We start from the raw sequence: 25,356 nt of genomic DNA on the forward strand, positions 1-25,356 counted from the left end.
AACGATTGCTCTCTAATGTGCAGCGGGTGGCTCGGCAGTATGGGATCCATCATGCATGTCTTTGTTGCCGGCGTTGACAAGTAGCAGAGGATATGCCGTCTACTTCCAAATATGATCCTCAGAACTCTTTTGTTGTGTTGGCAGATTTCTTGGATGAGGGAGTCCTGGACATTCTCGCAGAAAAAGTCAAATCGAGGCAAGCTGTGCCTCGTACGTGATTTTGTTTTGAATACACATGAAAATAGCCACGTGGAATGTCCAGGACAAGAGTCATGGAGAAGCCGGAAAAGTTGTGGATTGCCATGGCTTTCGTTTGTTCTATGCAGGGACCCAGTCCATGCATTATTCGGGTGCGCTCATGATTATACATGAAAAATATCAACCTGTTCTTATTAAAAATGATGTACATGGCCGCTTTTTGGTGATTGAAATTTTATTCGAAGGCGAGATCTTATGGTTACTTTGCCTCTATGCAGACTTTAAAGACTTCCTTGTCACTTGGCAGAGGGGGCTTCTTGATGGGGGATTTGAATATGTGTGTTGATTCTTCCCAGTCCACATCGGAGCATTCGGTAATGGATGCGCCGGAAAGTCGTATGTGCCATGAGTTGGCTCTTGCTATTCTTAAGCAAGATCTCTGGTCCTGGCTATACCCGTCTTCTATAAGGTTTACTTTCCATTCTGCCCAGTATGCAACCACATGGTCGCGGTTGGACCGCATATACATCATGCAAAATGATGATTTTCTTCCTGAGATGCTCGAAATGAAGGTGTTGCAGCAATATGCCTTGTCGGACCATTTCCCTTTGCAGCTTGAGCTGCTTGCACAACCCATTGCACCTTTCAAGCAATTTCTGGAGAGACTCCTTTTGCGTTTCAACTCGTCTTTCTTGAAGCATGCAATCTTTCAGAGCTATATGCAGTAATTAATTGATAGATTCCTATTGGACTTCTCCTCTCAGGGCACTGCTTCATTTGAAAGATTGCTCTCTAATGTGCAGCGGGTTGCTCGGCAGTATGGAAACCATCATGCCTCTCTTTGTCGACGGCGTTGACAAGCAGCGGAGAACCTGCTGGCTTTGGTTCGTTCTCTGCTGGTGGACACTTCGAATGAGGCATTTCTGCTAGCACTGGTAAAGAGGGTGGCTGATCTTATTGAAGAGTTTCAGTTGAAATGTTATCAGCAGGCCAAATTGCAACATCTGACGGAGACTTTGCAAGATAGTGCGTGTGAGACTCATAAGTTCTTTCGAGCTCTCCATGCCTCTCCTGCTCAAGAGAATATGACCAGACTTGAGGATGCAGAAGGCCACCTGGTCCTTGATCCGCAGACTATTGTGCATATGTGTAGGAATTATTTTTTACGACCTTCTTGTTTCCACTTCTATACCTTCAGCCCAAACTACTCAGGCTCATTCGGTTTTTTATGGCCTGGTCCGCAATTAGGTTCCGCAGGACATGCAAGCTACTATGGAGTCAGATATTTGTGAGGTAGAGGTTATGGACGTTTTGTTACACTTGCCCAAGGATAAAAGTCCGGGTTGGGATGGGGTCCCATCAATGAGTTCTTTCAGGCTTTTGCTTTCCAACTAGCGAAACAATTGAAGGCTTTGTTTCAGCAAGTGTGGAAAACGGGGATTATGCCCTCCTCATGGAAAGGACTTATTAAACTGCTTCCTAAGGTTCCTTCGCCGTCCATGTTGAAAGATTGGCGCCTAATTTCTTTGATGGGTTCTATGTATAAAAGCTTTTCAAGAGTAATGGCGAATCGGCTCCATAAGCATCTCCCTGCCATTGTGCACCCTCTCCAATATGGTTTCATTAAGGGCCGAAACATTTTGCACAATGTATTAAATGCGCAACTGGCGATTGATTATGCAAGGCATTCTAATCAGGAGATTGTACTGATTCGATTGGACTTGGAAAAGGCTTTTGACTGTCTCGACTGGTCTTTCGTTTGCTGAACTTATGTCTGCTTTGGGCTTTGGTGCTCGGATGTCTCGTCTAATCTACACCATTAGTGTTGCGGCGTCTATGCGCGTCGTACTGAATGGAAGCATTACTGAGCTATTGGTCCTTGCCCGCTTTGTCAGATAGGGGTGCCCTTTGAGCCCTCTCTTCTTTGCCCTTGCAACTCAACCAGTTCTTTCGATGTTAACTCATATGGCAGCTTCTACTCAGTTGGCTGGATTGTCACTCCTTTCTGGTGAGCACTTCATTAGTCAATCCTTGGCGGATGATAGCTTTATGATTTTGCGTGCGGACAAGGATAACCTTCGAAAAGCATTGGATGTTTGGGCTCTCTTTGGTCAGGCGTCTGGCCTTCGCATCAATGCGCTCAAATCAGCCATTCTCAGCTGCATGGAGTCGGATTTGTAGTCCTTGGACTGGCAGGGTATGGTTGTTCCTCGTGGCTCCATTGTCAGGCATCTTGGGTACCCTTTGGATGTTGATGTTTCCCTAAAGCAGCTTTTGCACTGGATTTCTCAGAAAATGGCGGCTAAGTTTTTGTATTGAAAGTCTCAGGCCTGGCCCTTCCATGTTCACCTCAAAGTAGCCCAGACAATTATGTTGCTAATGCTCACATATTTCTTGCCATTGCTGTCCTGGACTACTACGACTTTGAATGCTCTTACTCAGTCTATTCGTTTTATGCTATGGAAGAAGGATTCCTTGAATGCAAGTATTTCCTGGATTTCTTGGTCGCATGCATGCACCTTCAAACGCATGGTTGGAGGGGCTATTTTAGATGCCCAAACTCATATGCTGGCACTCCGTTGGTCTCTTTTCCGCGCCATGTGTTCGGATCATCATCCGTGGTTCGTTATAGCCCGTTATTTCTTGAGGACCATGGGCTTCTGCATGGCAATACCCAAATCCGGGGTTCTTGGTGGCATGTTCTTAATACTGATTTGCGGTTTTTCAGTTCTTCTTCATCGTTGCTTACTCATTTGGTATGTTCATGGATACGGGTCTTTCAGAAGGCGTAGTAGCATCCAGTGGAGGATCGCTTAGCTACTAATTTTTTTCAATTGGAATTGTTGGCAATCTCGCGGTTACTTTCATGGGAAGGTAAACACTAGCTTAGACCACAATGCAACCAGATGGGATGTTTGGGCTGATCTTCAGTCACGGGAACCACCCTTGCCAGTCGCATTGTGCTAATATCATTTGGTACAGCTAGGAGGCTTTTCCGGATCCCTCGTGGATATAGGGAATTATGGGAACAGCTTTTGATGGTGCTCCAGAGCAGACAACCCTTTCCTGCCCTTGGTTCGGATCATCCCTGGCAAGATTGGGACTTCAAAGGCCAGCTAAATTTAAGCAAAGCTTCTGCTAACCAGGCGTATCATCTTCTGATTAAAGATCATCAATGGCTGGTTACTAAAGCAAATACTCTATGGGGATTGCGTAAATCCCGGTCATGGTGGAGGGCAACTGTGATGGAGGGCTGGTTGAACAAGACACCCTTCAAATATAAGGTCTTTCTTTGGAAAGTGATGGTTGGTGGTCTTCCGCTTGCTTCAGCTCTTTCCAAGTGACGAATCTCCAACTGCAATTGTTTCTTTTGCACCTCTACTGTGGAATCCGCCCGGCACCGATTTATTTCTTGCCCCATCGCCAAGAAAGTCTGGTTATTCTTGTCAGCCGTTTGGCGAGGGGTGGTTGGTTTCTCACTACGCCCCTTTCATTGGGTTTTTGGGCAGCCCAAATACCCCACTCCGGCACAGCCACATATGAAGCTCGTGTATCACTTTCTTCAATGTTGGGGCCGTTGGCATAACTGGACCATTCGGAATGCTTTTCTTTTTGAATCTGCTTATAATATTAGTGGCATATTGCTAGGCTTAAGGGCCTCTTGTATTGGCAGCTAGATCTTCTCCAGCATTTTGACATGCTCTTTAGGGAGGACTTACGTCCTTGGCATATGGCAATTTCTTCCGTGTCTTTGCCATGACTTTGTATCTAGTAATACTGGAACCTCTTCACATGATGGCTTGGTGTCATCATGTATCTTGTAATCAAGTAATCTTGTATTTTTTTCGTAATTAATACAATTACCTTTTACAAAAAGAGAGAGAGAGAGAGAGAGATAGAGAGAGAGAGAGAGAGAGAGAGAGAGGGGGGGAGAGAGAGAGAGAGAGAGAGAGAGAGAGAGAGAGAGAGAGAGAGAGAGAGAGAGAGAGAGAGAGGGGGAGAGAGAGAGAGAGAGAGAGAGAGAGAGAGAGAGAGAGAGAGAGAGAGAGAGAGAGAGAAGATTGAGACAATGCGGTGGGAGAGAGAGGGAATCGCGATGTTGGTCGCCTGCTCGTCGTCTGCGCCTAACGCCTCGTCTGCTCGTCGCCTGCATGTTTCGCCTGCCCGTCTGGCCTGCTCGTCTCGCTTGCACGTCTCGCCTGCACGTCGCCTGCTCGTCTCGCCTGCACGTGGTCTACCCGTCTGCCGTCGCGCCTGCTTTTGACGTCCCTCGCCTGTCACGTTGCTTGCCCCAGAGCGTGCCCGATTGCTTGCACCGCCGCCTGCACTATCGCCGGTCTCTGACGCTCTGCACCTGCATTTCGCTTGCGCTTCGTCCTTTCGCCCTGCGCGTTAGGGCTTCGGCTACTGCCTGGCCCTTGCCCTACGACTCCGATTGTTCCCCTTTGTCATCGCCTGCCCGCCTTGTGCTCTACCCTTCTGCCCCTGCACTGTTAGGGTTGTGCCCTACCGCGCGCCCTCCTGGGACAGGTCGCGACTGAAGACAGCAGAATGGCTGGCCTGGATATGGATTTTCTAGACCGGACGGTGGCAGCCCTTGGCCCTGATTCCGATACAGAGGAGCCGGAGGATATGGTGCCCTGCACGGAGGAGATGCCTCCGGGTTCTGAACTGCCGCCTGCGGGCAAACGCTCCAAGCATACTTCTGACGAGCCAATGGGTCCTCAGGAACGTTCCTATGCGCAGGTTGCCTGTGATCCTCTGGATTCGCAGGAGATTGACTGGGAGCATTTGTTGGACTTTGCCAATACTCTGCTTGGCGATTATGTCTAGCACAATAATGAAACTTTTTTTGACGCGGGAACTGATGATGTGCTGGAAGCCACAGTGGACCCGAAATCAGTCTTGCGGTCCTTCTCGGTGTTTTATGACCGTGCAGTTATACTTTTCTTCACTGGCAGGATCCCAGTGCTTTCACATATTCGCCAGTGGATGCACCATTTATTGCAAGGGGAGTGTGTTGAGGAGATCTTCCTTGGACCGCGCGGCTTTTATGAGGTGCTATTGAAATCGGAAACACATCGAGCTGAGCTCCTGTCCAAGTTGCCATTATTCTTTGATCGCCGCTTGGTCCATGTTGTACCATGGCGCCCTATGGGCGATTTTCAGCGTCTGCTTCAATGAGAATGCCCAGTATGGGTGGAAGTGGAAAATTTTCTGGCGGTCTATTGGCCATTGTTGAAGGATGCGATGGCAGTTGTGGGAACAGTGCTGGTTTCCCCAAGCCTCAGGGCTATGAATCGAAACCGTTTATGCATGTTATGGGACACAGCCACGAAAAGGCCTGCATGGCTTCGCCTCAATTGTTCTGGCATGCATCCTTTGCATTTTCGCTTAAAATGGGGCAACTTTGCAGGCCACTGCTTTTCATGTGGTAAATTGGGGCATTTTATGGCCGAATGCCCTGAAAGGCAACCGTCTTCCGAGGATGCGCAGGTTGTGCTGCCTAAGGATGACATGGTGCTTGATGCCGCGATACAGGAGGCCCTTCAGCCATCTAATATCGTTGGTAAAGGCAAACAATAGGTCTTGGGTTTGGATTCTCGTAGCACTGATTGTATTGAGGCACGTCAAAAAAAAGGTAAAAAGTTGGATGCAGGCCTGGTGGATTCTGGGCCTAATACTTCACAGGATTTCGTGCGCACGTATATGCGCAGGAAAGAAATGTTCACTTCACAGCCGGCTACGCGTACTATGGCCCCGCCTGCCCCCCGTAATCAATCTACAAGGAAAGTCTATACAAACGGCCCCAAGGGCCCACCTGCTAAGCTGGCGTTTGATACAAAGGGTAATGTGATTACAGCCTGGGATCGGCGTTATCCCCGCCCCACTCCCAAGGCAGTGGATTTTCCTTCTACCTCTAAAGCAGGTCGCCAGAATTCGTTTGCAGTATTGGCTGATTTTCTGGATGAGGGTGTCCTAGATGCTCTCGCGGAAAAGGTGAATTCGAGGCAACAGGCGCCTCGTTCCTGACTTCCTTTTTTTGAAGATATATGAAGATAGCCACGTGGAATGTGCGAGGCATTTGCTCTCGCCATAAGCAACATACCATGTGGACTGTCTTGCATGAGAACCAGTGGGATTTATTGGGTGCAGTTGAGCACGCAAGTCACGATGAAGCAGGAAAAATTGTGGATTGTCATGGATTCTGTCTATTTTATGCAGGGACACATGCTACGCAGTATTCGGGCGTGCTAATGATTGTCCATGAGAAGTACCAGCCTGTTCTTGTTAAAAATGATGTGCAGGGCCGCTTTCTGGTAATCGAAGTCTTATTTGAAGGAGAGATTTTATGGTTGCTGGGCCTCTATGCTCCGAATGATCGCGCATCCCGACGGGATCTTTGGTCGACTTTGCAGGGCTCCATGTCACTTGGCCGAACGGGGTTTTTGATGGGAGATTTCAATATGTGTGTTGACTCTTCTCAGTCCACTTCAGGGCATTCGGTAATGGATACGCCGGAAAGCCGGGTGTGGAATTCCTTTGCTTTGCGCGTACTTAAGCAAGATCTTTGGTCGTGGCTTTACCCTTCTTTTTCAGGGTTTACTTTTCATTCCGCACAATATGCAACTACTTGGTCGCAGTTGGACCGAATGTATATCATGCAGGGGGATGATTTTCTTTGCGAGATGTTGGAAATGAAGGTCTTGCAGCAATATGCGTTGTCGGACCATTTCCCCCTCCAGCTTGAGATGCGGGCACAATCTATTGCACCTTTTATGCAGTTGCTGGCTAGGCTCTCTTTACGTTTCAACTCCTCTTATTTGAAGCATCCAATTTTTCAGGGCTATATGCAGCAATTGATTGAGAGGTTCTTATTGGACTTCACCTCTGACGGCTTGGCTGCATTTGCACGGCTGCTCTCTAATGTGCAGCGGGTTGCTCGGCAGTATGGGATTCATCATGCCTCTCTTTGTCGGCGACGTTGACATGCAGCAGAGGACGTACTGGCTTTGGTCCGTTCCTTGCTCGTGGATTCCCCAGATGATGATTTTTTGCTGTCACTGGAAAGGCGTTTGGCCCATCTTATTCAAGTATTATCAGCAGGCCAAGCTGCATAACTTGACTAACACATTGTAAGATAGTGCCTGCCAGTCTCATAAGTTCTTTCGCGCCTTGCATGCTTCTCCGGCTCGTGAAAATATGACTAGACTCCAGGATTCGAAAGGTCGCATGGTCACTGATCCGCATACCATTGTCACTATGTGCAGAAATTATTTTATGGAACTTCTTGGTTCTTCTCCCTCGCCTTCTAGCCAGGTTATGCATGCCCGCTCGGTCTTCTATCATCTGGTCCACCAGCAGGTTTCACTTGATATGCAAGCCACTTTGGAGGCGGATATTTGCGAGGAGGAGGTTATGGATGTTTTGTTGCACCTGCCTAAGGATAAAAGTCCTGGTTGGGATGGTCTCACTAATGAATTCTTTGAGAACTCAGCCACGCAGTTGGTGAAGCCATTGGCGGTCATGTTTCAGCAGGTTTGGGAAACAGGGGTCATGCCTTCCTCATGGAAAGAAGGCCTTATCAAACGGATTCCCAAGGTCCCTTCGCCGTCAAAGCTGCAACACTGGAGACCAATTTCTTTGATGGGCTCGATGTATAAAATCTACTCCAAAGTGCTGGCAAATCGGCTTCACAAGCACCTTCCAGCTATTGTGCATCCTCTCCAATATGGTTTCATTAAGGGCCACAACATTTTGCATAATATCTTGAATGTGCAAATGGCTATTGACTATGCGCGGCACTCCAATCAAGAAGTGGTATTGATTCAATTGGACTTGGAAAAGGCGTTTGACTATGTGGATTGGTCTTTCATTGCAGATCTCATGTCTGCTATGGGCTTTGGTACCCGGATGTCTCGATTGATCTACACCATTAGTGGTGCAGCTTCTTCAAGAGTCATGCTCAATGGTGGGGTTACAGAGCCATTTGTCCTTGCACGCTTGGTCAGACAGGGTTGCCCTTTGAGTCCTCTCATCTTTGCCCTGGCGACTCACCCGGTCCTTTCAATGTTATTCTCAATGGCGGCTTCTGCTTCAGCTGGAAGGATTGTCTCTTCCTTTGGGGCAGCACTTCATTAGCCAATCTTTGGTTGATGACACCTTTATGATTTTGCGGGCGGACAGGGACAACAGTCGAAAGGCATTAGATGTTTGGACGGGCCTCTGGTCTTCGCATCAATGCCTTTAAGTCAGCCATTCTCAGTTGCACGGAGCCTGATTTACAGTCGTTAGGCTGGCAAGGCCAGGTGGTTTCTCGTCGATCCATTGTCAGGCATCTTGGATACCCGTTGGGGGTGGATGTATGGCCAAAGGAACTATTGGAGTGGATTTCACAAAAACTGGCGGCGAAGTTTATGTATTGGAAGTCGCAAGCGTGGCCATTCCATGTGCGCCTCAAAGTGGCTCAGACAATTATACTACCAATGCTAACGTATTTCCTGCCATTGCTGCCGTGGACGTCTACTACTTTGAAGGCTCTCACTCATCCCATTTGTTTCATGCTATGGAAGAAGGATTCACTGCAGGCAGGCATTTCGTGGATTTCATGGTCACATACATGTACCCCTAAACGCATGGATGGTGGCGATATTTTGGATGCAGAAACTCATATGCTGGCTCTTCGTTGTTCTCTTTTTCGTGCCATGTGTGTGGATCATCACCCGTGGACCATCATAGCCCGTTACTTTCTTGAGGAGAGCGCGCTACGCCATGGTAACACACGGCTTCGGGCCTTCTGGTGGCATGTCCTTAATGCTGACTCTCGTTTTTCCAGTCCCTCTTCCTCTTTATTACTGCACTTGGTCGGCTCTTGGAAAGTGGTGCTCCAAAAGGCCCGTTGGCATCCAGTAGGGGACCGCTTGCAGACTAACTCCTTTCAGCTGGAATTGTTGGCAGTATCCAGATTACTTTCATGGGAAGACAAGCATGAGCTCAGACCGAGATTTAACCGCATGGCCCGTTTAGGTGTGACTTCGATTGCGGATGCAACCCTTGCCACTCGCAATGTCCTCGCATCTTTTCGGACTGCTAGGAGACTTTTCAGGATCCCGCGCGGATACCGTGGTTTATGGGGAAAGCTTTTGTTGGAGCTTCAGGGTAGGCAACCCTTTCTTGCCCTGTCCTTGGCAGGACTGGGATCTTGCAGGCCGGTTGAGTGTGGAAAAGGTCTCTACTAATCAGGTGTATCATCTTGTCATTCAAGATCACCAATGGCTGGGTGTGAAAGCTAATACTGTTTGGGGACTGCGGAAATTGCTGTCATGGTGGCAGGCAACGCTGATGGAGGGCTGGCTGAATAAGGCACATTTCATATGCAAGGTCTTTGTTTGGCGAGTAATGATTAGCGGTTTTCCTCTTGCCTCGGCCCTTTCCAAGCGTCGAATGTCGAATGGCAATTGTTTCTTCTGCACCACTACTGCGGAATCGGCCCGACATCGTTTTCTTTCTTGCCCGCTCGCCAAGAATATCTGGTTGCTCTTGTCGCAAATCTGGCGCGGAGTGGTGGGGTCCTCAATAACTCCTTTCGATTGGTTTTTTGTGCGCCCAAAGTACCCCACACTGCCACAGTTACATATGAAGATCTTATTTCACTTTTTCAGATACTGGGGATGCTGGCACATTTGGACCACACGCAATGCTTTTCTCTTTGATTCGGCCTCTAATGTACCGAGACATATTGCCAGGCTTAAAGGGCTCTTGCATTGGTAGCTAGATCTCATTCGGCACTCCGACTTGCTCCCTCGGGAGGATTTGCATCCCTGGCATATGGCAATTGCCTCTGTGTCGTTGCCATGATTGGTGTAACCTTTTTAGTGCATTAGTACGGGGATTTCCCACACGTTGGCCTAGGGCCCTCGTGTCTCTTGTAATCATGTAATCATGTAATCTTGTACCTTTTTTTGTAATTAATACAATTACCTTTTACGAAAAAACAAAAAAAAGAGAGAGAGAGGGGCATGAAAGATTCATCCAGCTGTGGTAAGGTTCCGTATCAGGGTATAGTGTTCATGTGGAGGCTACTTATTGGGGGTCTTCCAACTGGTGTGCCCACAAGATCTCTGCTGGTCATTGTGTATTCTGTACTACATGCAATAAAACAATGCTTTATCTCTTTGTCTCTTGCATTGTTGCTAGACAAATTTGGAGTTCTGTTTCCTGTGTGTGGTCCTCAGCACCTCAGCACCGGATATCAGTTCGTTCGTGGATTATGGGAAAGATGATTTCTTCATCTTCTTTGCATTCAGATTATTCGTGCCTTTTCCATTTTCTTATGACAGCCTTGTGGCATATTTGGCGTACTCGGAATGCCTTCATTTGTGATTCAGTATCGGGTATCCATTGCCATGTGGATCGTGTTCGTGGTTTAGTATTATGGTAGATCTCCTCTATGGTCTCAATTGATCTGGTTCTTCCTGACATTGCTGCTCCTTGGCTGGATAGTGTTCGCTCCACTCCAGTTGTCCTTTCTGAGTGACATTTTTGTGTTAGAGTTGTGGTAGACTTGGAGACCAATGGCAGACTTCCAATGTTTGCTTCAATGGGAATGCTCAGTCTGTGTGGGTGGAAGTGGAGGGATGTCCCGCTGTGTATTGGCCTTTGCTAAAAGATGCTATGGAAGCTGTTGGCATTGTCTTGATTCTCTATAGTTTTAGGGCCGCTAATTGCAATCATGTATGCATGCTGTGGGACACTTCTCGTAAAAGGTCTAATTGGTTGCACCTGAATTGTCCTAGAATGTATCCTTTTAATTTTTGCTTGAAATGGATCACTTTCTGCGGGACATTGCTTCTACTATGGAAAGTTGGGGCATTTTATAGTTGAGTGCCTAGATAAAAATGCAGCTCCAAATGTCAGGATTGCTCCGCTTGTCAATGATGATCTCATGGTTAAAGGCTATTTGCATGATGAGGCCCTTCTACTGAAATCTATAGATAAAGGGAAACAGGCTGTGGAGCGTCGGGATTAGCCTGAAGATTGTTGGGTTGATATTCGGTCTAAAAGAGGCAAAATGATTGATGTTGACAGGGTAGCCACTATGTCTACCACTTTGCAGGACTCATTATGCACCTATGCACAGCAGAAACAAAAGCCTTCTTCTGCATGTGCTGCTAATGAAGTGAGTTCTGCTCCACAGAGGCCTGCCACTGGGAAGGTATGGACTGATTGCTCAAGGGATCCACCTGCTAGACCTGCTTTGGTGTGTTGGGGATGTAGGGCTAATTTTCTGATCTCCATGAATGAAAATGCACTTGTCTCTTCAAAGTTGTGTTATTTTGTGTAGAATACAAATGCTTTATTTTTCTTGCTCTGCTAACCATGAATGATGTCAGAAGCCTCATCCAGATGACAATGCACATCTTGCAGTTCTGAACCACTATAAAGGTTTAAAATTTAACATTATTGTTGAGCAGGTACCTTCTTGCTGTTTTCTGTAGAAAGGTGAATGTAGATGGAAAATGGTTGGACTGGGCAGATATTGATTTACCTTCTAGATGCAAGCGCTTTCAGGATATCATACAGGTGCCTACAGTTGGGGAAGCAGTACAAATTGCCACCACCGGGTTTGAAGAGGAAGGTATACGAATAAGTACACTGGATCTGGTCGAAGGCTTTGGTACTAGGAGACAGGTCATTACAAGCGATTCTGCACAAAAAGTTGGCATGTCCATTGACACTGAGGACAAAGGAAAAGAAAACAGCAAATGCTTACCACTATCTGATGAAAGGGACAAGTTATCAAGGACCTCTAGACGGTAGGTTTCTTGGGCTGCAAAGAAGAGTGATGCATCATTTTATGGTTGCTCGCTTTTGAAATTCTATGATCTTTCACTATTTACAGTAGTCACTTGTTCGCTGGTGCTTTGTCAGGAGGAAACTGCAACCACTATCTGCTCTTGCATTGCAAACACGAGTTACTTATTCAGATACAGAATATCTAAATGTATGCGTATTTTGTGAAAATTTTCTGGCTTTTAAAGATGAAGTATATGCCCAACATGATGTTATTCTGACTTGTCTTTGCCTTGAACCAGGGTTTGCAAGATGATGGCACTGTCCCTGTCAAGGAATGTTTAGAAGGGCACGTTTCCGCAAGAATAGAGAAGAAGGCTACAAACTCTTTGGCTGACCTGCTTACTCGTCAAAGGATTTAGATTGCATCACATGTGGAAATGGACATGGATGCAATTTCCTGCAGTCTATTTCAGCTTCCCGTTCCACAAAGATGCAGTGTGATGAAGCTATATTAGGGCAAAATATGGATGAAATCTGAAACTTAAATCACTTCTTAGTCACAAGAGAGTGTCAAGCAACAGTACATTGAAATGGTTATATGTTTTGGGCCTTGTACCATCTTATGCTACAAACTTGTCAATGTATCATGGGGATTCGGCATTTCCAAATATATTTAGTGCCCTTGTTCCTATTGCAAAAAGGAGTGTTGTTCCATCTATATTCCTGTTCCATATGTATATGCCTATAAGCCATGGTCTGGTGATGGCTACACGTTTTGCACAGACATCTGTTGATATGGAGTACTTGTGTGTTCTATGTATTCATTTTCAGTCCATTGATTTGTGCTCTGCCCAAACTAGGATCTGTACGGTGTATCCATACATGCAGTGCATTTCTAACTACAGTAGGTTTATCCATATGGACGAGACAATCCATATGTGGGAAATGAGCAATGCCAGGCCTCAAATTTGAAGGGTTGCCCAACTTTCCATTTGGATGGTCTTAGAGGAGCTTCCTTTTCCTTTTGAAGAGATAGGAAAGTTATGTGACTTTTTTTCTGAATGTATCATCTCTCACTTGAAGGGCAATATACAGGATTGGCGAGCACTTGAAATTTCCTTTTAAAAAGTTTTACCCTTTGCAGTCATGCATCCTTGAGCTTATAGAACCGTTTATAAATTGTGTGCAAGTGCACATGTGTGTGCTTAAATGCTATTGCTGTAACTGGTTTAAGGTTACTAAATACCAGATAGCACATTGTCTGCACTTGTGCATTTGCCACTCTTGTACTTAACATGTTCGCACACCCACACACACACACACACACACACACACATGCACGTAATACTGTTGGCACTGATGTGTTGTGGTGGCCTTTTTAGAAAAATGCAAACATTTGTTTTTGGTAGTGGATATTTAGATAATAAGAGGGGTTTTGCACTTAAACTGTGACCATAGCAATGTATATTAATTAGTCTCATTCTACTCTTCAAACAATTCCTTGCTGGGGTAAAGCTTGTTCCCCATTACAAAGTATTGACATTCTCAGCATACTCATAAACTATGGTGTCGACATTCATGAGCACTACATAAGCAAGTTGTGTTGCTTTGTATAGGCAGCAATGGAGAAATCTTATTGAGGAACTCCCTATAGAATTTGCTACATATGAATGTGTATCTACATGCAAGTGATGGGTACATGATGTTAGATCAAGCACTCAGCTCTACCCTCTTGATTCATTTCATTAGTTGTCATAATACCATATACTCATTACCAGGCTTGAGGGTCCATCATAAATGCAACTCATGAGCCACGGTGCTGGTGTTGCCATTTAGATCTTACCACACAAGGCTGTGTTATTTGTAAAACCAGAACACATGCAACACGTGATGTAGATGCATCAAAATTAGTAGTCCCCTTGAGGTGGTGTACAGGAAAAATCAGTAAAAAACTATAGTAAAACACAATTGGCATTTTAAAGATTGTAGAGAACCTAGAAGATGAGAACGGGAATTTGTCTCTTGGTCTTCTTGTTAATTCCCCAGAAATTCCCTACGTTGCAACACCCACGTTCTTGCATGCAACACCTTTGTAACTGATTTCTTGACCCCCGACAACCCTAACCATCGATTGCTTATTTCTCCTGCCACTTGTCTTCTGAGTGGCATTTCCTATCCGTATCTCGTTTTTGTGGACAGCATGCTTCCATTGTTGATACCTCTGCTTTGTAACTAAGATTTTTGTGTCTACTTGTTGATATGTGGCTGTCCAGGTGTACTGCTTCGAGGTATATCAATGGCGTTATTGCTGCTGGGTCGTCTACTGCAAGCTCATGATTTGCATTTCTTTCTCCTTGTGCTTCAATTGTGTGAGCTGCCTTGTCCTCTGTGTGGTTGGTTGACCACTTTGTTGGACTAGCTGGTCTACTTAACCTATACCTTCGTTATACTGTAGCAAGAGACTACATTATTATTACTGTTTGTTATTTATCATCTTCATGCTCATGTTGCTCGGGATTCGTTCATGTCTTTCTCTACTGATTACAGTTCTTCCGTGTTGCTTCCTTGTGGGCGATCATGATGCTGAACGCTGCATCCAACATGCAGCAACCTTGATTGGTCCGTCGGGGTTGCGCTACACTCATGAAGAATCCGGTATTGTTTGTTCTTTCTCATTCTTCTCTCTTTCTATTTGGCTTTCGGTTTGATGATACGGATTGCCTTTAGACTAGCTTTTGGATGAAACCACCTCTCATAAGTTGACATATGGTTTCATTCTTGAAATATGGGTGATTGTTTGTGTTTGTTTGAGCTAGTATTGGAGCAAGTATGTATTTTTACTAATAGATCTTATTACATTATATGGGCTGATCCATCTATCCATGAATGATTTTGCAAATTCTTTCCCCCCACGCCCCCCCCCCCCCCCCCGGAGGATAATGTGTTAACATGATTTTCTATGATATATTGTGGTTATTCTTTGCATTCATCATAGTTACTCTACTTGTAGCTCTTCACCATGCACATAAGATTGGGTACAATCTCCCCCCACACATATGGGTAAATTATATCCCCATGCATGTATTTATGTATTTACATTATTCCTTAATGCAAAAAGTACATGAAAAACATCCTTCTTGGGCTATTGCTTTCTATGCACGAATGACATGTTTATTTGACCTATTAGTTTTTAACTCATGTCTAAATAAGGTTTTGTAAGGTTTATACACATTGTCTAGCCCTTTAGGCCTTGCACAAAGATTGCAACCAAATAAATAACTTGTAGGTGTGTGCATCCAATAATCCTATGTTAGAGAAGTGCCTAAAATTAGAATAATAGTTTCACATTAGATAAGCATCCGAAAATACCTAATCCTTGCACATTAAACTATTATCTACTCATTATAATTACTGTGCATAGCTTTTTTTAATAATTTGCTTACCACAATACAAACTGCATAAGTTTCCTTTCATCTATATGCCAAGCATAATGAGTTGAGTGTTATATGTAGCATTACACAATAGATCACCATCATGTAGTAGATAGAGAATGAAAATCCACAAAAATAAACAAATATCAATTCATCTCATTTTCATTTATATTATCATGTGATAAAAATTCATAAAGATAAATAAATTTAAAACATTGTATTTTAGTAGCAATTATTAGAACGGTAATGTTGTGGCTCTTCACTATATAACCTTATTTTTATAGCAATCATCAAGCTTTTATCACCCAAGTCCACTTTTTTTTTTTTGTCTATGGTATAATAGAAGGATGCTTGATGTGTTCATAAATGTGTCTTTGAGTATGAATGTATGTCTCCTTTTCTTGATGTTGATATATAGAGCAATCACCATGCTCTAATACCAATATTGTAGCTCTTTACCATACAAAAGCACTTTATAAGATGGAAGGTAGATAATAAAAGGAGTGTAGGACCTACAATAGGGTTTAATTTTGTTTTTGTAGCCAAAATATAAAGATACTATCCTTTTTTTTGCATGAATAATATGTTTTTTTGGTTTGTTATTTTTCAATATCAAACTAAATAAACTATTCTAAGATTTGTAAAAAAATATTATCTAGTCCTTTAGGCCTTACACAAAGATTACAAGCACTTAAATAAATTGTACATGTGCACATCCAATAATTTTGTATATGAAAAGTGATTAAAAAATGCTATAAAATTATGCTAGATAAGTTTCCCAAAGATAATTAATCCTTGCATATTAAAACAATCTTTACTAAGAAAAATTAATCTCCATAGCTCTGCCTAATAATCTGCTCACCATAACATAAAGCACATTAGTTTTTCACCATGTATCTATATACACAATGCAACAAGTGTTACATGTGGTGCCACGCATAACAAGTCATTGTTACACAAGAAATTGACGATGAAATTTCATAAAAATTGTTGGGATGTTGAGCTCTACATGACCTAGAATCCATTACTATGTGGCTTGGGTAAATGGTAGGATATTATTCATTGGCGTGTTAGGTAATCGACATGAGGATAGACCAAAGGTTTTGTATGTGGACTACACCTACGTAGTCTAACATTGGTTATGGTACATTCATTGTGCCACATCTTCTTTCCTTAGTAGTCGGTTCACACTTAGTGACCGTGTGTACATATGGTACTTTCATATTAGTCTTTTATCATGTTATAGACTTAGTTATTTTATGTAGAAGAAGAAGATTTCATTCCTATCTATATGTGTGCTCAAGTCTCCATTGCTTTTGTGTGTGTATTGTTAGTCTCTTCACCTTTGTTCTCTCTTGTCCGTTTTTCAAAACTAAACAAATATAGTCATTTTAATCTATAATAATTACTATATAATAGAAATATTTTAAAAATAATAAAATTATCTTATTCTTATAGCTATTATCATAATATTGTGTAGAGGCTAAAAAGAAAAATCCTTTAGTGGATGACAAAACTAGATTATGGTAGCTAGCTACATGCTAGTGTTATCTTATATAGTAAGTTTATACTACATTAATGAGGTAATCCAAAATATCTATGTATTGTCTTATGAACTTATTGTATGTACCTTGTGAAAATAAGGCAACCATGGATTTTCTAAAAACACTCTCTCATGTAGTTACGATGTGCTTGGTTGACATTAATGTGACTATGAGCGGTATGTAGTTATTAGATAATCATAAGTCAAAGTTAGTGATGGCTTTTGAGTCCATTGGGATTCTTCAACATAATTATTATTATATTTCACTAGATATATATGGTTATTTGTTCTACTAATGGTTTGTTGGTCATGGTCAAGAATAGCTTTGAGTACTAGTATTTCTATGTCTTTCTCTAGTAAAGGACTGTAATGAAGTGAACCCAATAAGACCTAAGAGAGAGGAGAAAGAGTGCAAAAGAGAGACAAAGAGAGTGACATGGAGAGAGAAAGACTAGAAAAAGAGAGAGATAGAAAGAGAGAGAAAGAGAGAGAGAACAAGAAGGAAACCATGGAAGCTGTGAAGGTGAGGAGAGAGTTTCTTGATTAATACATGATAACTAACCTAACCCTCTTACACCTTAAATACCGTGAGAGTGATTGGTATTTTTCCCTTATTTTCTCGTATATCCCACTCGTCACAATCCATTCCCACTCAGAGAGTTTTTGTCCCTAAAAACAAAAGAAGAATGGGGGGGAAGGGGCAGTAGAGTACTACTCTATGTTGTAATACAAGGGAAATAAGCAAAGGAGGGGGGCACAAGTACCATGTGAAATGGGCTATATAGAGGCAAGGTAGTATGGGCATCATAAAGGGGGGATCCACACAAGAGACGGTCCACCATTTCATGAAAAACAGGGCTCTGGATGAAGGAGAAAACATGCTATCCAAAATAGGACTGCATTAGAAAAATAGTCATAACTTTGGATGGGAAGCTCTAAATAGGATGGTTGAGGTGTCAACACGGAGCTTGTGAAGTGTAATTTCAGCTGATATAGGTGGGGTGGGGTTGAATAGTTTTCAAGACCAAAAGTGATTCAAAACATCTTGTTGTCAAGAGGCAAACATGGCCAAAATGGGCGAGTTGCGCCCGCTTGGATCAAAGGGAATGCCATCATAAGAGTCATCATGAGTGCCGTCCATTTTATCTATGTATTGTCTTATGAACTTATTGTATGTACCCTGTGAAAACAAGACAACCATGGATTTTCTCAAAACACTATCTCATGTAGTAAATATATGCTTGGTTGACATTAATGTGACTATGAGTGGTATGTAGTTATTAGATAATCATAAATTAAAGTTAGTGATTGCTTTTGAATCTAGTAGGATTATTCAACATAATTATTATTATATTTCACTAGATTTATATGGTTATTTGTTCTACTAGTGGTCTAGTCATGGTCAAGAATAACTTTGAGTTTTAGTATTTCTGTCTTTCTCTAGTAAAGGAGCGACTGTGCATGCAACACGAGGCACAATCTAGGTGGCCATCATAGGGCAATTGAAGCCCAATACTTAAGCTTTCTTCCCATTAAAGAATATCTAGAAATGATTATGTATACAACCCACAAAGATTGAAAAATGAGGTCCCTGTCATCTTGGAACCCTTACTGGCAACCGTAGCTAAAGCTTGGAAACTTGATTTTTTTTCACTGTTACTCCTCACTGAAGCCTCTGCCAATCAAATCTACTCAAATTCCAGCAATATTTCCTCTCCAACACAAAGAGAAAAAGCTTCAAGAAGAAGATTAAGCATCAATGACCAACATTGAGCTCCAAGATAGTATCCCCTTGATAATCATACAGTGTCGTTAAACACTAATCATCCTATGTCTCTTGACACATTGAGATACAACTTATTTGCTGGTTATGTGAAGCTCATTGCTACTGGTCAAAAATGGCATAGCTTGAGCAAATAACAAGGTTTAATGGGGAAGGATTTCATGCTTGGAAGGAGAATACTATGTACCATCTTATGCGAAAAGATTTGTGGGATCTCTTTGAAGAAGATGATGCAAAAGATATTAAAGAGGACTGTAGAAGACGAGACTAAAACAAAGGCATGGAAAATGATGAACAACAAAGCTTTAGGTACTATTGCGTGGGGTCTATCAGATGATGTACTACATCACATCTTTGGCATCAGGGATGCAAAGAAGGCATTGGAAGAACTTGACAAAATCTTTGGTACACAAGCAAAGAAATCAAAAGTAAAATTACTTATGAAGTTCTATTAGTTGGATGTAAAAGACAGTTCATCTATGACTGCACACATCAATAAGTTCAAGAGCCTTAAAACTCAACTAGCAACTCTTAAAAAGAACATTGATGAGGATGAGGCAATAGCAGTGCTACTCACCAATGTTAATCATGAACTGTATGAGAACTTTGTTTCAACACTAAGTAATGTTCCCACTCAAAGACATTAAGCACTCACTGGTTGATGGAGAAAGTAATTTAAAAGCAAAGATATAAAAGAGACCAGCTCAAGGGAAAATCTCTTGTACACCAAAGGAGTTGTTGGACCCAAAGGAAGAGGTCGAGGATTCAACACCGACAACAAAAGTCGGATGACATGTCATTATTGTGGTAAGACTTGCCATATTGTCAATGAATGTTTTCACAAGAAAAGAGCACAGCAGATGCAGAATGACAATCACCAAAGTCAATTCATGAATGAAGAAGAAGAAGAAGATGCTTACGCTACCATCAACAACTCTAACAGATTGTTCTAAGGAATTTGTTCCTATAGTGGATTTGTTTTGTAAAAACCCTACCAAGATGTAAAGTTTCAAGCCTTAACTTGACTAGGCTGCCAAAGAGCTAGTCTCCTGGTCCATGTTCACATGGAAGGGGGGAAAAAGCCAGCAAGGGTAGAGACTCATCATTTGAGGGGGGTGTTGAGAAATCAAATGATGTTGGCCCATAGAGGGTAGATGTATGCCCTGAAGAGGTTAGAAGAGAGACAAATTATGTATGCTCCAGGAAGAGATGTCCTAAATCCTATATGCACAATGAGGAGAGTGGAGAAGCTGAAAAGTTATAAAGGCATGTACTTGGTTCACCTTTTAATGCAATGCTATTAGTACTTTGTACTTCATTCTAAGTCTCTGTCATGGTCAAATCAAGATTGTGTTTATGATTCCAAGTCTACATCTTGGAACCTAATTCACTTGAGCAACAATTTGTCTTCTTGTCTATGCCACAATGAGTCTTGTTACTGACTTCCATCCTCCATAGTCAGTGCTCTAGATCCATATTTTATTTCACCTAACGGGACCTAAGAGAGAGAAGAAAGAGTGCACATGAGACAGAAAGTGAGTGACAAGGAGAGAGAAATACTAGAAAGAGAGAGAGAGAGAGAGAGAGAGAGAGAGAGAGAGAGAGAGAGAGAGGAAGAAGAAGAAGGAAGCCATGGAATGTGTGAAGGTGAGGAGAGAGTTTCTTGATTATTACATGATAATTGACCTAACCCTCTTACACCTTAAATACCATCAAGGTGACTGGTATTTCCCGCTTATTTTCTCATATATTCCGCTCATTACAATCCATTCCCACTCAAAGAGTTTTTGTCCCTAAAAACAAAATAAGAATTTGGGGGGGGAGGGGCACCAGAGTACTACTCTATGTAGTAATACAAGGGAAATATGCAGAGGAGGGGGGATCAAGTACCATGTGAAATGGGGTATATAGAGGCAGAGGTAGTATGGGCATCATAAAGGGGGCCCACACAAGAGATGGTCCACCATTTCATGAAAATTAGGGCTTTGGTGGATGAAGGAGACAACATGCTATCCAAAAGAGGACCACGTTAGAAAAATAGTCATAACTTTGGATGGGAAGCTCCAAATAGGATGATTGAGGTGTCATCATGCAAAACTTATTCAAAATAGCTTGTTGTCGAGAGGCAAACATGGCCAAAATGGGCGAGTTGGGCCCTTCTTTGTGGCATCCTAACTACCCATAGTACCCACTTGGATCAAAGGGAATGCCATCATAAAAGTCATCATGAGTGCCATCCTCACTTGGATCGAAAGGCATCCCAACATAATGGCTTTTAAGGATGGGCAAACTATCATCAAGCATATACTCCCAACCACCCAGATCAAACGGGTAATCATTTTCATGGTGAGTTCTATAATCTCTTGGTTCATAAGGAAGCATAATGTCATAATCATCATCTTCATTTGCTTCCACATCAAGGGGGCATTATCCACATCATATGTATAGGCATTAAGCTCCTCTCTTTGTAAGCGTTGGGGCTGGGTATGGAATGATGCATAGCATCCATAGGGTCATGGTGTGGTTGTTGCTAGAAATAACCACTAAAATCATCCTCAATATATTCTCCTTCTTCAAATTCAAGAGATCCATGTAATTCTACACCTTGATCTACAACATGCTCTTTAAGATAATCAAGATTCTTGCTCTTCTGTATCTTTGTCATCTACATTTGCAGCAATCATAGTGTTCACCATTACATGGGCTAACCCCATCGGAGCATACTACCCAAACATGTGTGGATGTGGCTCCAAGAAAGAAGAATGATCTACATCCTAAGGGGGCTACCCATAAGAACAAGTGCATCCATCAACTTGATACTGGTCCAAGGTATGTGAACGCTCATAACCACAACCATAAGCATGTTGCCTATTTGAGCCATGGTATCCATCATATGCATTGTACCTAGTATGGCCATGTTGCCCTTGATATATACATCAACTTGATACCGATCCAAGGTATATGAAGCATAACCATAAGCATATTTATGATTATATGGATCATTCCATTTCCCACTAGCATGATAATCCAGCCCTTGCTTTAGTAGGATACTTGCATTTGAGATATCAGCATTAGCAACAAGCTGATCAAGGATAGAGCATGCTTGGTGCATTTTATCCATCAAGTTCGTATGCCTTTCTTCATCCCTTGTATCAAGCCACCATAAAGTGTGGAACAAGGCTCTACATTCTTGGTCGCTAATCTTTCATTTACCCTTGTCCCCTACCATTGAAGGTGTAGCCCACACAGACCCCTAGTCAAAAAATTTGGGATAAATTTGGCTATGAAGCTCTGATCGAGGAACTTTCTAATTCAGAAAAGAGGGAAGGGTACCCTCTACAAGTGTGTGCAAAAATATTTATGACAAATTTTTTTAAGAATTGGCTGCGAGTAACTTTCTGTAGCTGTATAGAAGTGGACTACAGCATGTGTCCTACAAGACCATTGCACACAAAAGAGGTTGACTCTCCAAGGGAGCTCCAATTGGAGAGATTTTTGACTTTATTCAAAGATATCTATCCCCTCTATGCAAGGAGCATAGGCATCCAATAATAGGTCTTATACAAAAAATTATATAATTAAAAATGTGTGGATGAATTGTGCAGTCCAGTACCTTGTTTTTCAACTATGAAAGGCCTATTTTGAGCAATAGATATCCTACAGGGTCTAACCACGTTATCAAAATGAATGAGGACCTTTGGGAGACTTGTGAGCACCCTTGGGAACCTGCAAATACTTTCCCAAACCACAAATACCGTTCCAAACACTTGTAAAAGCCTATGACAACATGTATAAGCCTATTATGAGTTGGAAGTTGTCCTTAAATCATTGTGGGTTGGAAGTTGTTGCCAATATGATCCAAACCTGTATTGCCACAGCAAGAGCATAACCTTGTCAAGCATGATCATCTCATGACCAACATAAGCATCACTACCAAACAGGGGCATACAATTGCCTATATAGACATAGGCATTGTTGAGAGTGGAAAAACACTAAATTTTTGACTGATTTTTGTTGTTTTTTAGGACTGAATGATTGATTTTTGATGGATTTACAGTGATGTATGGTTGATAATGGAAGTGTTTGAGAGTGTTTTGGATAATAATGATTATGTTTTGGAAGATCATGATGATTCTTAGTAGAGATATGACGCTCTGTGATGTTTTGATAGGTTCTGTTGAGGTTCTGATTAGTTATGTATACCTTCTATATAGCTTCTATTTTGTTCTGATTTTCTTTTGTATGAAGCATGGATTTATGATTGATGAAGATTGACATCTTTTAGAAGCTTATTGAATAGTTTTTGATAGTTTGGAATGGTTTTAATATGAGTTATGAGGTTCTGATGACCTTCTGTAACCTTCTGTAGACCTTCTATAGAGCCTCTGTCTCTGCTCTATCTCTGCTCTGTAACTGTTATATAGCTGCTTTGGTACTGTACTGTACTATTCTATAGATCTTCTATAAGTTTTGTAGAATGTATGTGTGACTTTGGGAAAGTTTTCTAACTTTTAGAAAGAATGAATCTAAGTTCAAAAGAGCTAAAACTAATGGAAGAACCAGTTGCTGAAGACTGAAGAGAAGACTAGAGTGATAGTGATAGTAGTGAGTTGTGAAGAGACACTGTAGTGGCTCTAGTGACTCTTCATATCAGACATACCTCTTGGGAGGTGCATCCATGACCTAAAAGGGATTATTGAGAGTTATTATGAGAGTATTGTAGTGAGGAGATGATGTACTATTGAGAGAGAGAGAGAGAGAGAGAGAGAGAGAGAGAGAGAGAGAGAGAGAGAGAGAGAGAGAGAGAGAGAGAGAGAGAGAGAGAGAGAGAGAGAGAGTCAATTCTATCAAAACAGTGTAATTGTATATGAGAGATTGAGAGAGAAAACTATGAAGACATTGAAGATGAATACTATGTGATTGATTTACATTCAAAAATGGTGTATTCTTTTGTGTTCATTGTTCTATTGAAGAATTCTGTGAAGTTGTTGAAGATTATGGTTGATTCTATCAAATCTGTAGGGGATATTTACTATGATGCTGCGTGAAGATTTGCTGTTTTCTTTGTTTTGGCCATCAAAAGAATGAAATAAAAGCTTGTTGATGTTACAAGATAGATTTTCTTGCAGTAGAATCCCCTTTTCCTTGGTGTTCCTCTTGGGGCTCCGGGCATACCGCTATGAGTACCATTATCGAGTTCATACACATCTCAATGTCAACATGAGCAGATGAGTGCCACCATAAGCGCCATTACCAGAAAGAAGTCAATGTGTCAATATCATTTGCAATTATGATAGAATATTTGAGGCATAAGTATACCACATCCATAGACCAATTAGCATCAATACACCTATCATGCACTCCCATGTATACCATAGTTGCAATGCCCCATAGTAGTGCACTTCTGTTACTTGACAAAGAGTTCACAAGGTAGATTGAAGCCTCAATAGTTCCAAAGTGTCCAACTATCCAAGACTCAATGAAGAGGAATTCCCAAGATGCAAGTAGTATGAGAGATGCTCAACAATGAAAATGAAGGTAGAGAGCCAAAATTCCCAATTTTTGGTTCCTAATAGCCTCTTGAGGGCTCTCAAGCATTAACAATTTGCAATGGTCAATCCATCGTAGCCATAGATTACTATGAAATAGCTTTAGGATTCAATAACCAATGATTAGCACTCACTGACATAAGCTGTTAAACAGTTTAAACCTTTTGATCTTTTCCATGGAAACTTGAAACCACCAAGGCTGATCAGTTTCCTGCAAATTTCCAAAGCATGGAAATATTCTCCTCCAAACTCATCACTCAGTTGTGATTGAAGCAGATATTCAACAAATAATGTATTCAACGATGATACTATCAGTGATTCTGGTTTTGGTTAAAGTGAAATGTGTTCAAGCTAAAACTCAAATGCTCCAATTCTAACATCACTTTTGGACCTGATTGATTTTGCCTACCATAGGCCATTTCCAACTATAAGGACACTCCTTGCAGCTCACAAAATGAAGATCCTTTGATATCTACACTCCTCATATGCCCTATTATTTAGCTCTAATTGAATCAGTAGAACTTCAGAGCAGCACCCATATGCTCAGCATAATAGTGATTGCAATGATTTTCTCTTGTCATCATAGTAGCTTGGATGGTGCTACTACCAAGACTTTAGACTGTCTATTTTCCTAGGTTTGAGAAATCATATGCATCTGCTACTCCCTTGTCTAACATAGTCATTGTCAGCATGTTAAATGAGTTGGTCTGAGGCTCTAGTTTTGCAGTTTTTATTCTCTATCTTGAAGCATCCTCTTTTAATGATAGAGTGCAATTCTCCTAAAAGAATTGGAGGAAGGTCTAAGGTCTCAACCAGGGGAGGAAAATTTGAGCAAGAAGAAGGTCCACAATCGAGTAAACAAGAGAAGTACACAATCAAGTAAAAAAGGAGAAGCTTATTAGGAGAAAGGTATAGGGTTAAGCTAAGAAGGAGAGTATGCACACGACACGTAAGAAGAAGGCTCAAAGTCAATTAAATATGAAGTTTCCCATTTGAAGCAAGAAGATTGAGAGCTAAGCAAGGAAGAAGTGGGTTCATCTTTAAATAGCAAGAAGT

At 42.1% G+C, this 25,356-nt stretch overlaps 1 protein-coding gene across 3 annotated transcripts in view; it reads left to right on the top strand.

The window, feature by feature from the left end:
• The window catches only part of LOC148034588 (ATP binding microtubule motor family protein), a 198,626-nt gene extending 185,535 nt beyond the window's left edge, over positions 1 to 13,091 (top strand). For 2 of the 3 annotated variants that reach the window (XM_087679537.1, XM_087679539.1), the window contains 3 exons: positions 11,673 to 12,014; positions 12,130 to 12,202; positions 12,294 to 13,091. In XM_087679537.1, the coding sequence (XP_087535663.1) occupies positions 11,673 to 12,014; positions 12,130 to 12,202; positions 12,294 to 12,413 (535 nt within the window). In that variant the 3' untranslated portion in view covers positions 12,414 to 13,091. The remainder of the gene's footprint in view (positions 1 to 11,672; positions 12,015 to 12,129; positions 12,203 to 12,293) is intronic. The other variant, XM_087679538.1, reaches the window with a different exon arrangement.
• The last annotated feature ends 12,265 nt before the right edge of the window (positions 13,092 to 25,356 follow it).

The sequence above is a fragment of the Lygodium microphyllum genome, chromosome 6 (genome assembly GCF_053477565.2).
Source record: "Lygodium microphyllum isolate KBCC chromosome 6, Lygodium_microphyllum_v1.1.10, whole genome shotgun sequence".
In the NCBI taxonomy this organism is placed as follows: Eukaryota; Viridiplantae; Streptophyta; class Polypodiopsida; order Schizaeales; family Lygodiaceae; genus Lygodium; species Lygodium microphyllum.